The sequence below is a fragment of the Bubalus bubalis genome, chromosome 3 (genome assembly GCF_019923935.1).
Source record: "Bubalus bubalis isolate 160015118507 breed Murrah chromosome 3, NDDB_SH_1, whole genome shotgun sequence".
Lineage (NCBI taxonomy): Eukaryota > Metazoa > Chordata > Mammalia > Artiodactyla > Bovidae > Bubalus > Bubalus bubalis.
This window is the reverse complement of record NC_059159.1, coordinates 44,390,495-44,408,408: the sequence shown is the minus strand read 5'-3', so window position 1 is coordinate 44,408,408 and position 17,914 is coordinate 44,390,495. Positions and strand designations below refer to the sequence as shown.

At 35.2% G+C, this 17,914-nt stretch overlaps 1 protein-coding gene across 14 annotated transcripts in view; it reads right to left on the bottom strand.

Annotated features, from left to right (window-relative positions):
• Positions 1-17,914, bottom strand: part of NF1 (neurofibromin 1) — a 265,468-nt gene that overhangs the window by 145,992 nt on the left and 101,562 nt on the right. For 13 of the 14 annotated variants that reach the window (XM_044939527.1, XM_044939531.1, XM_025281027.2 and 10 more), the window contains 6 exons: positions 8,713-8,792; positions 7,045-7,168; positions 5,476-5,637; positions 4,096-4,345; positions 3,471-3,544; positions 3,160-3,243 (listed from right to left, as the gene is read on the bottom strand). In XM_044939527.1, the coding sequence (XP_044795462.1) occupies positions 3,160-3,243; positions 3,471-3,544; positions 4,096-4,345; positions 5,476-5,637; positions 7,045-7,168; positions 8,713-8,792 (774 nt within the window). The remainder of the gene's footprint in view (positions 1-3,159; positions 3,244-3,470; positions 3,545-4,095; positions 4,346-5,475; positions 5,638-7,044; positions 7,169-8,712; positions 8,793-17,914) is intronic. The other variant, XM_044939524.1, reaches the window with a different exon arrangement.

Below are 17,914 nucleotides of genomic sequence, written 5' to 3'. Positions count from 1 at the left end.
ACTAGGAGTTAATTCATAGCATTTAATGTGCCATTATCAACCTATTTTATTGTAATTGTGATTTTCATATTACATTTAAAGATTTCCCTTACAGGGCTCATATTTTATCGCTGTCTTGTTTTTAAATAGTACTTTTTGACACTTTTTTTTATTTAGATCATCTCCAACAGAAACAAAGGAGTAACAGTAATATTTATTCTCTTCTTGACTCCAGGAACACAGTAGTGACTACTCTGTTTTCAAACTACAGTTAAACGTTCTTAAATTGTGTCACTATATATGAAGCAAAATATTAATGTGACGTTAAAATGAAGCTAATACAACATTTTGATAACGGTACTGTTCTTTCATCTGAGGAATCTTTTGTACCTTGACTTTTATACTGCATAAAGAACTACGTTAGTGTTTTTTTCCTCTAGGTTGAATTCTGCTGTGTATTTACATACTTCTTATTGGGGCTCAAGTTTCCTGATCTTTAATCATTCCACTGATTCATTTTCATGTTTCCTTTGTCTAACACTGCTTTGATAATGTTGTTCCATTCTCTGACACAGAGAATTCATTTATTAGCTGAATATATTACACCATATTATATTATATATTTTTAGCTTAGCTCTCCCCAGGCTTGATATAAATGTCTAATTTTATTGAACATTTAAATGCTTCAAAGTATTTTTTACTAATTGAATTAGAAAAAGTATGTACAATATTTTATTTCCTACTTCTGGTCTTTAAAGGGTTATAATTTGAAGAATTCCAATGAAAAAACTGCTTGTTCATGCAGGTATGTATGTGCTCAGTCACGTCTGACTCTTTGTGACCCCATGGACGGTAGCCCACCAGGCTCCTCTGTCCATGGAATTTTCCAGGCAAGAATACTGGAGCAGGTTACCATTTCCTTCTCCAGGGGATCTTCTGGACTCAGGGATTGAACTGGCATCTTTTATGTCTCCTTCACTGGAAGGTGGATTCTTTACCACTGCCATCTGGGAAGCCCTCATGCAAGCATAAGAAATCATTAATAGACCCCTGTTAGTGGATCCATTGCCTCATTTGTTATACATTCTTCAAGAGGAAAGCTTTTAATGGTTAGGTGACATTTGACCATTTACATAGATACTATGACAGTTCATTTTATTTCTTGATCTGGCTGCGCTGGGTCTTAGTTGTGTCGTGGCACGAGGTATTTTTGATCTTCACTGTAGGATCTTTAGTTGCGGGAAACACGATCTTTAGTTGTAGCAGTTCATTTTTAAATGTTAGCTGTCTTCTAAAAGTTTTTGTAAAACTATCAAGCAATTTTTTAATGTGATTATATCCGTTTATATTTCCCATAGGTGCATCACATATCCTGTGACTCAGAAATTCTACTGTAAGTGTGTGCCTTACAGAAATACATCTATAAGATCAGCAAAGGGCACATTCAAGAATGTTCATAGCAGCACGATTCAAAATAACAATATTGTAATATCCTTCGATTAAAATAAACAAATTAAAAAAAAAACTAGTCTTTGTATAACTGTCTGATGCCAAAAAGCTACAGAAAGAAAAAATTAAATTCAGGACTGTTGAATAAATAATATATTACAATAACAAAAAATGAACTAGAATTGCACAGAATAGTGTGGCTGAATCTCACAAACATTATGTTGAGTGAAAGAAGCCAGATATTAGAGTATACTTCTATTGTTCCGTTCACATACGTTTAACAACAGGAAAATGAGTGTATTCAATCAGGATAATGGTTAGTTACTCTTGATCGTTAGTGACTAGAAGGAGCACAATGAAAGCTTCTGGAATGCTGGTAATGACTTCTTTCTTGATGTGGGTGCTGACTGCACAAGTATGTTCATCTCCTAATATTTTGCACTGTCACTTTAATTTACACATATTTTAAAATTTATGTTATCCTACAATTAAAAAAAACTATGTGAAAGATGCAAAGCAAGTTTAACTAAAAAAACCCAAACTTAAGATTGTCATATAGCAGCAGCAACATATTTTTATCATAGGCTAATATAGTCAACACAGAATATCAAATTTCTTTTTAAAAGCTTTGATCTACATGAATAAACCTTGTACGCATTATGCCAAGTGAAAGAAACCAATCACTATTGACCACACGTTGCATGATGCTATTTATATGCAATGTCCAGAACTGGCAAGTCTACTCAGACAAAAAGTAGCTTAATAGCTGCTGAGGGCCAGGGGCAGAAGTGTAGAGGGAGGTTAGGGAATGACAGCTAAAGGGCATGGGTTTTTATTAAATTGTGGTGGGGGCTACACAACTTTGAATATATTAAAATCCACTGAATTATAAATTTTTAAACAGGTGAATTTTACAATATGTGAATTACATCCCAACAAAACAGCCACAAAAAAAGAAAGCTTTCATTTTAAAGCCACATGTCCATCTTCAAACAATGATATTAGGTGCAGATTTTTGCTTCATAAAAATGTAACTTTTCTTATTCTAATTAAGCATGACAAGAAAAAAACAATGGGAGACTAATGAATTTTTCTAAAATGAGAACAATATGACCATTACAAATCAAACATACAGAAATATCAATTGTTAATTTCCAAGGTAACAGATGATAATAGTTGATGAGTGAAATGTTCAAATTTTAAAATTTCATATAACTTATGGCTCAATCTTCTGGGCACCAGAACCCTTAATTAGAATACCTGATAAAGCAGTAAGACCTAGTGTTTCAATTTTAATTCTTTTTCTCTACTTTTGTCACTCCTTTCCTGACAATTCTGTGCAATACTCTCATGGAAAAAGAGAAAGAAAAGAGGGGAAAGGAATGGTCTATCATAAATCATCTCTAGCTCAGAACTGTCCAGTATTTCTGCAACAATGGAAACATTTAATATCTGTACTGTCCAAGATAGTAGTCAATTTCCACATGTGGCTACTGTGTAACAGCGAAACTGAATTTTAACTGTATTTAATTATAAGTAAAATTTTAATTTGACTAGTGTCTAGTGGCTACCATTTTAGTGCAGGTTTAGATAAACCACAACTAAACCATCAGTCTTAAGACATCTACATACTTATTACACTAAGAGTCACTCACAAAATATTACTAAAGTGTATGCAGTACATATGTTTAGCAGATCAATCAATAGACAAAATCAACTTCACAAACTCACCTGGCCATCTTCCATTTTGGCTTTTGGGTAGTTGAGGATTAGTTTTGTAGCTTGTTCCCACTTTGCATGCGTATCTTCCCAAGCCTAAAATGAAAGCAATTACCACTTGAAAGCAACCTTAAACCTAGAGCTAAAAATCAATCAGTAACAGACAGGTCTCAAACTTGGTGTATATTATAATATCCTATTTATAATATGCATGCATCTTAGAGTTGCTTCAAAAGCTATTTCTGGTCACATGCACAAAACACAAGGCTTCTAAAATTGCAGGTGGGGGCCTGGAAAGGATATTTCTGTTGCCAAGGACATACCTCAGTGTTTCCTGCAGTGGGATGCTCAATTCGCCGTAGTAGCGCCATCACTCTTTTCTGAAGTGCTGCTCTTCCTAAGCAAAGACACCAGCAAATCAGCCTATTGCACTTAAGAGCCCTGCTTGCCAGTGGAGAATGTGGCAAGCCCAACCCAAAAGGCAGAGGAGGAAGAGGGGAATGAATACTTCAAATGGTAAAGCTGCACACTTCCTTTTATCAGCCTCACAGGAAAGGGGTATTTAACTTGGTCTCTACAATGTCCTTGGCCTAAAATAGCTATTTCTACCTATACTTACTCATAACATGTGCTAATGCTTTTAAAACTTCACTATATACAGCTGAGGCAGAGTAAACTGTATAATTTATAACTGAAAGCAATTTATACTGTCAGTTTTTAAACAAATGCATATGGCATATTAAAAATTCAGTGAGAAAATAACTTATTCCAAATACTATTTACTTTCACCTTACCTTGTGAAAAAAAGGATTTCAGGAAAGGTATTTGAATGAGCCCTGTTAACTTAAAGAACTATTGATGTTAAATACATGCCTATGTTCCTAGAGTAATCAGGTATGTGATTCAAGGTAGACTGAGTAAAAAAAAATAAAAATATGCATGATTTACCTGTTGACATCATATTGCTAACAGAAGCAAATTCCATGAATGTGTTATAGTTGGGCAAGAAGTTGTGTACTGACACTTCATCCACCCCACACCGGATATCTGCTTCCTCACAGAGGTGACGAAAACAGGACATGGCAACCAGAACGGCTTCAGTGTCGGGGCTCCACAGGAACATGTACAGGGCCACTTCTAGTTTGGTCTGGGCTTGTCGGCATATTGGTGGGGTTCCACTGCACCCTGCTGCACTATCCTGGGATCAAGAGAGGGAGGCAAATATTTGCAACTTACATAATTTTATTTACAAAATCCAATAATTCAACAAGCTGTGTACCATAGATGTCTGTATACAATAACCCACAAGAGCTTTTCCCCTTTAACCATGACAGAATTTTTACACCTCAAAATATCTTGACTGAATGAGAACTCAAATTATTTGGACCAACATGATACTAGTACCTGTTCAATTTTTTCAGATGCCATAAATATAGATTCAGTCTAATATGAACACAAAGAAAATATGCACAGTATAAATCTACTCAATGAAAAATATAATACACTTCTCAGTCACTCAAAAATGATGAAGAGGAAGTAACAAGAAATTCTATCCACCCAGAGGCAATAAATTAATCATACTGCAAACTGACTGAAATAAGGACATGAATAAGAACTAAACATGACTGTATAAGGTATATTGGGCTCTGGATAACATATTCTGAAAACACAAAATAGAGAAATTCTCATTTATAAGCGAACATGCAAATTCTGTAGTTAAGACCAATAGAAAATACCACACTGTTGAGTAGTTGTTTTCCTTTGACTGAAGATTATATTGTAAAATAGGGATTTAAAAAAGCTTTGGTCTGCAAAAGAAATTCTATAATGATCTAACATTTTCAGTAGCATTACGATTTATTTTTAAAGGGAATTATGGACACAAAAGTCCTGAAAACACTTAATGCATATAACATTAAGCAAAATGCTTTTTTTCCCCAGTAAATCTGTACTTTTTTTAGTTGATAGAACTTTTAAACTTCTGGGGTACGAATGATCTTTCTTATGGGATAGAGAGTTATAATAATTATAGCTATCAGTTACAGCTTATAAGTGTCAAATACTCAATCCAGTGCTATTTACACGTTATCTCACTTAATTCTCACAATAATTCTGCAGCAGAAATTATTATCCCCTTTTAAAGTTGAGAAACTGAGACACATATAAGTTAGGAACTTGCCTGAGTGTCCACGAAGAGCAGTAACAAAACTAGAAGCTAAGCAGTTCCTTATTATGCTGTATTACCTAGTTGAAATTTACCCAAGTTAATTCAGAAAAAAAGTACAGAGCACAGATGATGATACAAGAAAACTACAAAAAGTCCCTTACCATGGATGAATTTCCTTTCCCCTTCCTGAGAGAGGTTCCAGGAGCACAAGTGCGTAGTAATTCGTCATGATCCATGGACATTTGACTGGTATTCCCACTTGAAGGAACATCACATCCTACTCCATAAAGGAAGAGAAAGTGACAGGAACTTCTATCTGCCTGCTAGAAAGGAAAAATAAGTAAGCCTTTTCAAAGCACTGATAGCCAAGAGAAATAAATACTTATATGAGTTGCCTTTCTGTTTGAGATTATCCTGGAAAACCTCTCCTTCCAATTCCTACTCCTCTCACACTGAAAAACATTCTCTAGAAACCCAGTAGTACAAATAATGTTTCCTCAATGTCTCGGAAAGTCCTCTCAGTTTTCCACTCTTCAAATACTCAGAATCAACAGATCTAGAAATGGAAATTAAGATTTCTAGGTCTAACATGGACACAAGTTAAACATCAACAATATAAATCTATCACACAAAAAATATAATGTACTTTTTAGTCAGTTAAAAACAACAAAGATTTCCTCTCATACAATATGGTCAGGATAACGGGAAGTTGACTCTTTTGAGATTAAATTCCTCTGAACCAGAATCAACACTGGTATATATGCTAAGTATGAGTGACTTCACTGACCAGAGGACAACAAGATTCACTACTGGATTACTAATGCTTGCACTCTGGAGAATTATACTATAGGCAAGGGCATGAAACGCTGAAGTCCAATCTCATTCCTTATCTTTGGCAATAATGCCAAATTCTACTATAGTAACAGAGGAAGGTAAGCCAGATATGAATAAATCCAACTCACCATTAGCTCATTTCTAAACAAAGAAAATTCAACAAGCTGCATGGCACACTGAAAAGGATATGTATTAGATACATTTAAATTTCCCATAGATTTTATCCATTCCAGAAATGGATAAAAATTTATTGAATCAAGTACTCCTAAAACTATGCCATAACAGAACTTTTAAATTGACTGATTATAGAAACTTTATGTTAAAAGAAACTTAAGGCTCTTCTCTAGCGCCCAAAATCTTGTCACCAGGCTTCAATAGTTCAGAATCAAAACTTTTCACTCAACCCTAAGGAAGAAGACTTCTGATATCTTCAACAGGTAATAACTTCCTCAGAGAAATATAAATAAACCTAGATTGATGGCCCTCAATGTCTTTCCTTCAGCTTCTTTATATATATAGATAGATACCATTCTCTGGACTAGCCTAGACATCGGATTCAAGTCTTATGTATGAACTTGAGAGCAGAGACAGCAAATGTTGTTTCTCAATCTTCTTTGGTTATAGAGGCCCCACTCCTCCTAGGTCTGCCCCACAGAATCCTGCTTAACTCGTCTAGACTTTATCAGAATTGTGGCTTTAAGGGTAATGGCTCAAAATAATTTTTACTTAAAGTGCTGATTTCTCAGCCATTGTCTCCTGCATGTACATTTCCCTTGAAGACTTTGCAGAAGAGAGGAGCTGAATAAGGACTTGATTTGGCTAATAAACATTTCCTTACTCTCTTTTCATTACCATTCCAAATATTCTTCTGTTTCAAAAGATGTCATTTTGCTTACCTTATTTTTAAGAAGAAATTTATTCCTGCAGATCAAAATTTCCCGCAACCATTTGAGAATTTCTGTGCTACTAAGCATTTGATGACTAGTTAATTTCTTGCAAATGTAAAAAAGCATTTGTGAGCTGCAGAAACAAAGTTCACTGTTACCAGCATTGCCAATAAACAACCTAATACAGATAAAGTCAGAATAAAAGAATGGCATTCTCTAATAATGGACAAAGTTTAAAGAAGCTTATCTTCCTTTCCAGTATTTATTTTAGAAAACTGGTTATCAAAATGTTAATAGTACTATAATGAAAGGAAGTATGCAGATTACATTAAAAAAAGAAAAAAGTACTTCTAAGCCCCCTTCTCCCTCAACCACTTCATCCATGCATCTCATCCTCACAGAGGACTCAAGAAAAATTATAGATCTGTACAGCACAGACTGTATGTAAACCTAGTGTTCTAGAGCAGGGGTCGGCACACAACTGCCTGCAGGCCAAAGCCAGTCCATCATTTGCCTTTGCAAATAAAGTTTTAGTGGAACATGGTCACACTCCACTCATTCATTGTCTGTGGCTACTTTCATGTCCCAAGAGCAGAAGTAAACAGTTATAAAAGAGACTATCTGGCCCACAAAAACTAAAATCTTGACTGCTTGGCCCTTTAGAGAAAAAGTTTGCTTGCTTCCACTCTAGAGCTGCACTGTCAACACAGCAACCACGAGCCAGCCCCATGCGGCTGCTGCGCGCTTGCAACGTGGCTTGTCTAAACTGAGACGTCCTGCAAGTAGGAAACAGCCCAAGTTGTGAAGACTTTAGAAAAAAGAACATAAAATATCTCATTAATAACTTTTATATTGATCAACATATTAAAAATATTCTCTCTCTCTCTCTACACACACACACACACACACACACACACACACACACTGGGTTTAAAAATATATTATTAAAATTAATTTTACCTGTTTATTTTTTTAATGTGGCAACTAGAAAAATTTAAATTACATATGTGGTTCACATTATATTACTATCAAAGTGCACTGCTCCAGAATCTAGGATTTAACTCAGCTGCCAAGTGACTTGGTGTACCCACTTCTACAAGATAATAACAAAACCTGAGGCTTACACACTTACATTTTCCTCAGTGTGTTACCTCTATGCTCACTGAAAGGTAATAATTCATATAACCAAGGAAATAAATTATAAAATTATATATACATATAATTTTGCCTTCTAAGCAGATATTCATTAAATTAATTCATCCACAAAAAACACTAGTATTATTGAAGACATGAGATTATAATTTAAAAAACTGAAATAAACTATTAATATTTAAAACGTTAACACTCTAAGCTTATAAATGATAAAAATAAATTTAAAACACAGTTCAACCATATAAAAATCTAAAATAGCAGAAGACATACCAAATAATAGTACTTATGGTTGGGTAATGAAATTTAGCACAATTTTTAAAAATTTATTTTCTAATTTGCTGTGACAATGTTCTTACAGTTAAAATAAGAAATAACCTAATAATTTCAAGTCAAATAAAATACAAAATCATAAAACATCTGGCAGTATAAGTGAATAAAGTTAATAAACCAAGTATATAGAGTTAATATTTAAAGACAAAAAAATTTAAAAATTTAAGTTGAATTAAAAAATAAGGGTGCATATACCTAATTTCCCAAAACGTTTCTACAGGAGCATCAGGATTCCACAAATCAATGCTATCTAACTGATGAAGAACCAGCAGAGCCTGAATTTTTAAAGAGAGAGAGAGAAGACTTACTCAAAGAAAATTTGGTAAACATAATACTGGAGTATTTATTTTACAAATACTGACAAACTGAACTACTTAATTATAGCCTCAACATGCAGTATAAGGCACAAGAGAAAAGCTCTGAAGAACCCAAATCTCTAGGGATTATATATACAAAAATGAAGTCACGTTATTCCTCTCACTGTTACTTTAAATGGCATGTACACATAAGTTAAATACTGATGAATTCAGAATAGCAATATACATGTGTAAAAACTGCTTTAAGACACAAATAATATGATTTCAATAAGTATCAAAGAACTCTATGGAAAATAAAACTAACCCCCAAAGAAGGAGAGTTCTCCAAAACTAATACACACAACATTTTACTTCTACGTCACAAGTTAAAAGTAGAAGTTATCTTGTTTGCCACAAATTCTTAGAACAGAAAGGTCAAATTATTTTTCAAAAAGGAGAAAGGGAGAGGAAAACAGATTTTTGCATTGCATAGAGATTATTCATCCTAAAGTATTTCAACTGACCATAGAACTGAAATGGATTTGGCTCACAGAACATTAACAGGAATACACAACCAATACACAAAAACACTACTATTAAATAAATCAATGCCATCAAAAGTACAGAGAGTAGAACTACACTCTTTCTTCAAACCAACCCTATCTTAACTCCAATAGGTTAAGTTCACAATGCTTCCCCCATGCGCACATTACTGAGCTCTGCACATTCCTTTCAGTCCTTGGTCAGAGGATTTGGAGATTCTTTACTCCTCTTTAAGGCTTTGTATTAAAACTCCAATGACCCTGGAGAAGGAAATGACAACCCACTCCAGTACTCTTGCCTGGAAAATCCCATGAACAGAGTAGCCTGGTAGGCTACAGTCCATGGGGTTGCAAAGAATTGGACATGACTGAGCTACTTTACTTACTTTACTTATTGCATTTTAAAAAATTTTAGATAAAGCACAAAAATGTTATTTTTACCCTACTGATTAATTCTAACACCTAAGGTTATGTTTCCCACAAGATCTATGGTTGGACTTTGGATCATAGAATTTCCATATCCTGTGCTTCTACATCGTCCAGTTCTCTGTGGTTCATGCCATAGATTGCTAGAGTCTCTTAGAAGAAGGAAAAGAAGTCAATTGTTTTGTTATTTCATTAGTTCTAGTAACTGAGGTGATAGCAATAGAAGTAATAAGCTTCTTTCCTTGTGTTTTCATCCACACTTATTTTTGCCCTTAGTTCTCAATATTATTTTTGCACAACTTCTGTAAGTTGTACTAAGCAATAAAATAATAAAAGTCTCAAGATATGGGAAAAAAAAAAACAAAACTCCAATGAAACACGGTTTGGAACACATAATGAGAACTGATTTCTTCTCTTAAAATCAAATCAAATGAATAAACTTCAAATAGAGCTGCAATGATAACCTGTGCAAATAAGCTGCAATGACTCCCTTTAAATTAGGGGAAAAATACGTAAATGTCTAACCTTGGACAACTTTATATCCAAAAGCTATACATGGTATAAAGATCAGACCTATATTATCTTATTTCAAATACTTTCACTGTAATTATTTTGAGATATTTACTGGAAACTGCAATGCGCTGTGAGAATCTTCAAAAATTATATGTTATACCTCTCATATCAAGGAAAAACAGCACAAATTAACATTCAATTTTTGTCACTAACATGCACAAACTTAGTACTATTTACTGACATTTTTAGTTTAAGTGGCAAATTCTCTAAAATTTTGTTTTAACATTTTTTTTAATATTCAAAGAAAATCTATTAGCCTTTTCTCTCCCTCAGTGGTTATTTTCCTTTCCATGTTCCTTTCTATTTTAAAACTTTCCACATATAATTTTAACAAAACTGTACACAGTACACTCATTTGACATTTCATAATTTTCCACATTGCTATGTGACCTGCATGGTTTAATGGATGCTTAATAGTTCACCAAATTAAAATATCATCCTATTGTTATTGAATATGAACATATTCTCTTACTAGTGAATATTTAAATTTCCCCTTATGTTCTATTATAACTAAGAACAGTAACCATATATGTGTGCAGCTTTTTCCTTTTCATTTATATTCATAGGATTAAAAAATTACAGGAATGGAATTATTTGGACCAAAAAAATGACATTTGTATGGCTCCTGCCAAATACTGTCAAAGAGCTTTCCAAAAAGAATGCAAAGAATATACCTGTTTATAGAACCAACAGCAGTGCACACAAATATTAGTTTGGTGCAAAAGTAATTGTGGTTTTTACATTGTTGAACTTTGTTGTTTGACATTAGAATACATTCCTAAAGAAATGTGGTTATGTTACACATCATTTTAATGTGCATTTCTTGCTTTATGGTTTTTTGCTAATGACATTACTTGCTGTTGATATTTATTTTAGACTATAGAAATGATGTTAAACAAAAAGCAAATTTGAGTTATTAATTTATTCACATTCAAAATGGATTGTAAAGCAGCGGAGACAACTTGCAACGTTAATAATGCATATGGCCCAGGAACTGCTAATGAATGTTCAGTGCAGGGTGGTTCAAGAAGTTCTGCAAAAGAGACAAGAGCCTTGAAGATGAGGAGTGCAGCGGCTGGCCATCAGAAGTTGACAACGAGCAACTGAGAGCAATCATCAAAACTGATCCTCTTACAACTACGTGAGGAGTTGCCAAAGAACCCAACTACTCTATGACTGATTGGCATTTAAAGCAAATTGGAAAAGTGAATAAGCTCTATAAGTGGGTGCCTCATGAGCTGACTGCAAATCAAAAAATCATTTTGAAGTGTCATCTTCCCTTATTCTATGCAAAAACAATGAACCATTTCACAATCGGATTGTGACATGCGATGAAAAGTGGATTTTATATGACAACTGGTAATGACGAGCTCAGTGGCTGGACCTAGAAGAAGCTCTCAAGCACTTCCCAAAGCCAAACTTGCACCAAAAAAAGGTCTTGGTCACTGTGTGGTGGTCTGCTCCCTATTTGATCCACACAGCTTTCTGAATCCTGGTGAAACCATTACATCTGGGAAGAATGCTCAGTAAGTTGATGAGACGCACCAAAAACTACAACATGTGTAGCCAGTATTGGTCAACAGAATGGGCCCAATTCTCTACTACAATGCCTAAACACATGTTGCACAACCAATGCTTCAACAGTTGAACAAACCGGGCTAAGAAGTTTTGCCTCATCCACCATATTCACCTGACCTCTTGCCAACCAACTACCACTTCTTGAAGCAACTCCACAACTTTTTGCAGGGAAAATGCTTCCACAACCAGCAGGAGGCAGAAAATGCTTTCTAAGAGTTCATCAAACCCCAAACACAAATTTTTACACCACAGGAATAAAAAAACTTATTTCTCATTGGCAAACAAGATTGTAACGGTTCCTATTTTGATTAATAAAGATGAGTTTGAGCCTTGTTATGACAGGGAAGCCTGCTATGCTGCAAGTCATGGGGTCGCAAACAACTGGACGTGACTTAGTGACCAAACAACAACAACAATAATGATTTAAAATTCACGGTCCGAAACCACAGTTATTTTTATAACACCTTAATACAAGCAACGAGTGTCTAACAATGAGTGCTGAAACATTTTTGGCAAAATAAAGCATGATAAATAATGAAGCAGTAAACCTTAAATATATAGTTTGATGAGTTTTCACAATAGTACATATCCCATATAACCAACGTTGAGACCAACAGTATCAACACTCAGAAGCCTTTTGCACATTCCTTTCCAGTCATCAGCTCTTGACAAAAGCAGCCACTGTTCTGACTTCTATCGCCAGAGATATTTCTGCCTGTTTCTGAACTTTATATAAAGGGAATCATACAGCATGTTCTCTTTTGTGTTTGGCTGTTTTCATTCAATATCATGTCTATGAGATTCACTCATGCTTCACACTTAGCAGTAGCTTATTCTTTTTGCATTGCTGTAATCAATGGAATGAAATAATCCAAATTATTTATCTCTTCTACTGTTCATAAATGTCTGAGCTGTTTACAGCTTTTTCAGTTCAGTTCAGTCGCTCAGTCATGTCCGACTCTTTGCGACCCCATGAATCGCAGCACGCCAGGCCTCCCTGTCCATCACCAACTCCTGGAGTTCACTTAGACTCATGTCCATCAAGTCAGTGATGCCATCCAACCATCTCATCCTCTGTCGTCCCCTTTTCCTCCTGCCTCCAATCCCTTCCACCATCAGAGTCTTTTCCAATGAGTCAACTCTTCACATGAGGTGGCAAAAGTATTGGAGTTTCGGCTTCAGCATCAGTCCTTCCAATGAACACCCAGGACTGATCTCCTTCAGAATGGACTGGTTGGATCTCCTTGCAGTCCAAGGGACTCACAAGAGTCTTCTCCAACACCACAGTTCAAAAGCATCAACTCTTCGGCGCTCAGCTTTCTTCACAGTCCAACTCTCACTTCCATTCACGACCATAGGAAAAACCATAGCCTTGACTAGACGGACCTTTGTTGGCAAAGTAATGTCTCTGCTTTTTAATATGCTATTAGCTTTTTGGAATATTATAAATTATGCTATTAATATTTTATATATGTTTTTTGTTAAACATATTGTTGGATACATACCTAGGAGGAGAATTGCTAAGGTGTATGTTTAGCTTTTGTAGATACTGCAAACCAATTTTTAATGATGGCTATACTAATTTATTCTTTCATTAGCAGACTATGAATAAAAACAAAGTACAGTTGACCCTTGAACAATGAGGAGGTTAGGGGTGCTGACCCTCTATGCAGTAAAAAAAAAAACTTACATATAACTTTTTACTGCCTAACAAGTTAACTACTGATAGTCTACTATTGACTGGAAGCCTCACCAATAAGAGTTGTTAACACATATTTTTGTATGTCATATGTGTTATATACTATATTTTTACAATAAAGCTAGTAAAAACAAAATGTTACTAAGAAATCATAAAGAAAATACATTTAAAGTGCAGTACAGTATTTATCAATATTGTAAGTTTACTTCATGTTTACAAGCTGCATCAACTTTTTCTATAACAATGATGGCATCTTCAACAGTGTAATCCTTCTGGGCTTTCATGGTGTTTTCTTTACTGGGGTTCTCTTCCATAGTGTCGACAATCCTTTCCACAGAATACCATGTGTAATGAGCCTACAAGGTCCTTATGAACCCCTGATCTAGAAGCTGAATTAGAGACATGTTTTGGGCAATGAGACCACTTTGACATCTTCAGTGTTAAACTCATGGGATTCTGGGTGGCCAGGGGCACAGTCCAGTATCAAAAGAATTTTAAAAGGCAGTCCATTACTGGCAAGATACTTCCTCACTCCAGTAACAAAGTACTGATGGAACTAATCCAAAAAACGATCCTCACTGTGCAGGCTTTCTTGTACAACTAAAAGACCAGCAACTGGTATCTTTCTTTTCCTTTCCAGCCTTGGAAGTTAGAAGCCTTTTATTACAGATTAGGGCAGTTTTGATCATACTGTATTTGCACAAAGCAGTAGAGGTAAGTCTATCCCTTCCTACCTTAAATCCTGGTGCTTGCTTCTCTTCCTAATAAATGTTCTTTGTGGCATTTTCCCCCCTAGAATAAGGCACTTTTTATCCACATTATAAACCTGTTCAGGCTGATATCCTTTTCCACCAATAATTTTCTTAATGGACTCTAGGAACCTATCTGCTGCCTCGTGATCAGAAGCTGCTTCTCCCTTATCTTGACATTTTTAAAGCCAAACCTCTTTCTAAAATTATCAAGCCATCCTTTGCAGGCATTACGTTGTCTAGCTTTAGATCCTCCACTTTCCTTTTGCTTCAACTTGGCACATAAAGACTTCACTTTTTCTCAAATCACGCTGAAGTCAATAGGTATACCTTTCTTTTTTTTTTTTATTTACTTTACAATATTGTATTGGTTTTGCCATACATCAACATGCATCCGCCACGGGTGTACACGTGTTCCCCATCCGGAACCCCCCTCCCACCTCCCTCCCCATACCATCCCTCTGGGTCATCCCAGTGCACCAGCCCCAAGCTTCCTGTATCCTGCATCGAATCTGGACTGGCGATTTGTTTCTTATATGATATTATACATGTTTTAATGCCATTCTCCCAAATCATCCCCCTACCTTCTCCCACAGAGTCCAAAAGACTGTTCTATACATCTGTGTCTCTTTTGCTGTCTCGTATACAGGGTTATTGTAACCATCTTTCTAAATTCCATATATATGCGTTAGTATACTGTATTGGTGTTTTTCTTTCTCCCTTACTTCACTCTGTATAATAGGCTCCAGTTTCATCCACCTCATTAGAACTGATTCAAATGTATTCTTTTTAATGGCTGAGTAATACTCCACTGTGTATATGTACCACAGCTTTCTTATCCATTCATCTACTGATGGACATCTAGGTCGCTGCCATGTCCTGGCTATTATAAACAGTGCTGTGATGAACATCAGGGTACATGTGTCTCTTTCAATTTTGGTTTCCTCAGTGTGTATGCCCAGCAGTGGGACTGCTGGATCATAAGGCAGTTCTATTTCCAGTTTTTTAAGGAATCTCCATACTGTTCTCCATAGTGGCTGTACTAGTTTGCATTCCCACCAACAGTGCAAGAGGGTTCCCTTTTCTCCACACCCTCTCCAGCATTTATTGCTTGTAGACTTTTGGATCGCAGCCATTCTGACTGGTGTGAAATGGTACCTCATTGTGGTTTTGATTTGCATTTCTCTGATAATGAGGGATGTTGAGCATCTTTTCATGTGTTTGTTAGCCATCTGTATGTCTTCTTTGGAGAAATGTCTATTTAGTTCTTTGGCCCATTTTTTGATTGGGTCGTTTATTTTTCTGGAATTGAGCTGCAGGAGTTGCTTGTGTATTTTTGAGATTAGTTGTTTGTCAGTTGCTTCATTTGCTATTATTTTCTCCCATTCTGAAGGCTGTCTTTTCACAGGTATACCTTTCTTACAGCAATCCTGCATCCACGTAAAATTTGTCTTTTGAATATGAGAAAGACATTTAATAAAAAAGACAAGGTTTCATGCCTACTGGAGTAGTTGCAGCAACAGCTTCATGAATTTCCATTTTTCTCCCTCAACAGTCTGTACGGTGGATTCATTTATCTTGAAATGGCAGACAACCACAGCTGCGTATTTCAATCTTTAGCACATATCAAACAATTCAACTTTAATGTCATGACTTTTCTCTGCTTTCATTGCTAGTGCACTTTGTGTCGGTCACAAGGTATGGTACTGCACCAAACATGATGAAAAATACATGAGAACCCACGAGATCGCTTTTTGCTAATATACAATTTAGTGGGAGAGAGAAACTTCTCAGAGAACATTTTAAGCAGATACGACACTTGAGCTCACCCAACAGTAACAAAACACAGATATGTAGTTATTACAATAGTATAGTATGTAGTACAGTTAACGTTATGCAGCTAGGATTTTTTATTTTTTGGCCACATCAGATGGCACATGGGATCTTAAATTCCCTGACTAGGGATCGAACCCAAGACCCTGCATTAGAAGGGCTGAGTCTCAACCACTAAATCACCAGGGAAATCCTCTATGCAATTATGATTTAATATTGCATCTTTACATTTGCTTACATTTTTTTTTGACTGTGAAAGACATCATGTACAGTATGTAAGCTTTTGTAAATTTTAACTTTTTATAGTATATTTATATATATTTATGTAGTAAATGATAATATTTGGATAAAAACAAGGTTTACTGTATAGCACAGGAAATATGTGATAAAACATAATGGAAAAGAATATTAGAAAAGAATGGATATATATAAATTGAATTACTTTGCTGTATAGTAGAGATTAACATATTGTAAATCAAATATATTTCAATTAGTGAAAGTTAGTCAGTCGTGTCTGACTCTTTATGACCCCCATGGACTACACGGTCCATGAAATTCTCCAGGCCAGAATACTGGAGTGGTTAGCCATTCCCTTCTCCAGGGATATTCCCAACCTAGGGATTAAAACCAGGTCTCGTGTTGCAGGCGGATTCTTTACCAGCTGAGCCAAAAGGGAAACCCAAGAAGACTGGAGTGGGTAGCCTATCCCTTTTCCAGCAGATCTACCCAACCCAGGAATCAAAACCAGGGTCTCCTGCATTGCAGTGGATTCTTTACCAACTGAGCCATCAGGGAAGCCAAAAAAAATTTTTTTTAATTTTTTGTAATATTTCAATTAAAAAAAGCAAAAAGATGTAATAAATGATCCCCCCAAAATGATAATATAGACTAGTATCCAGATATATTATATGCCATGACATACCTTTTCTTAATTGTTTTGATATTGCGAGGCCAACAATTTACCTGCAGGTTTTTTCAAACTGTCACAAATACACAAAAATGTTTTCAATATGTCCAAAAAATCTGCATATAACTGGACCTGCACAGTTCACACCCATGCTGTTCAAGGGTCAAAATCACTTGATATTTCATAAACCTTTCTGTTATTTGCTATCTAGCTTAATTTCAATGCAGTCATAAAAAAATTCTGAATGATTTGAATCCTTCAGAATTTGTATGACACTTACTCAAGATATACTAAACGTCCCATATGTACTTGAAAAGAAAATGCACTTATTCAATGTAGTTCTCCATATGTGTCAAATAGGTCAAATTTGATAATCATGTTTTTCAAATCTTCTATCCTTACTATTTGTTTACTGGCTTTTTCTATCAGATATTGAGAAAGGTATAATTAAGTATCTCGCTATAACTATGTATGTCTATCTGTCCTTTTACATGTTTTTATATTATATATTTAGAAATTTTATGTATTTTTGCTTTATATATTTTAAATCTTTGTTATTAGACTCACATCAAGTTTTATTTTTGGATGGATTGGATCCTTTTGTAATAATATGATGTGTCTCTGTATCATCCAACAGAGAATAACCTAAATACATAAAGCAAATATCAACAGATATAAAGGGAGAAACTGACAGTAACACAATAATAGTAGGTGATTCTGACACACCGTTTACATCAATGGACAGATCATCCACACAGAAAGCCAATAAGGAAACACTGGCCTTAAACAACACA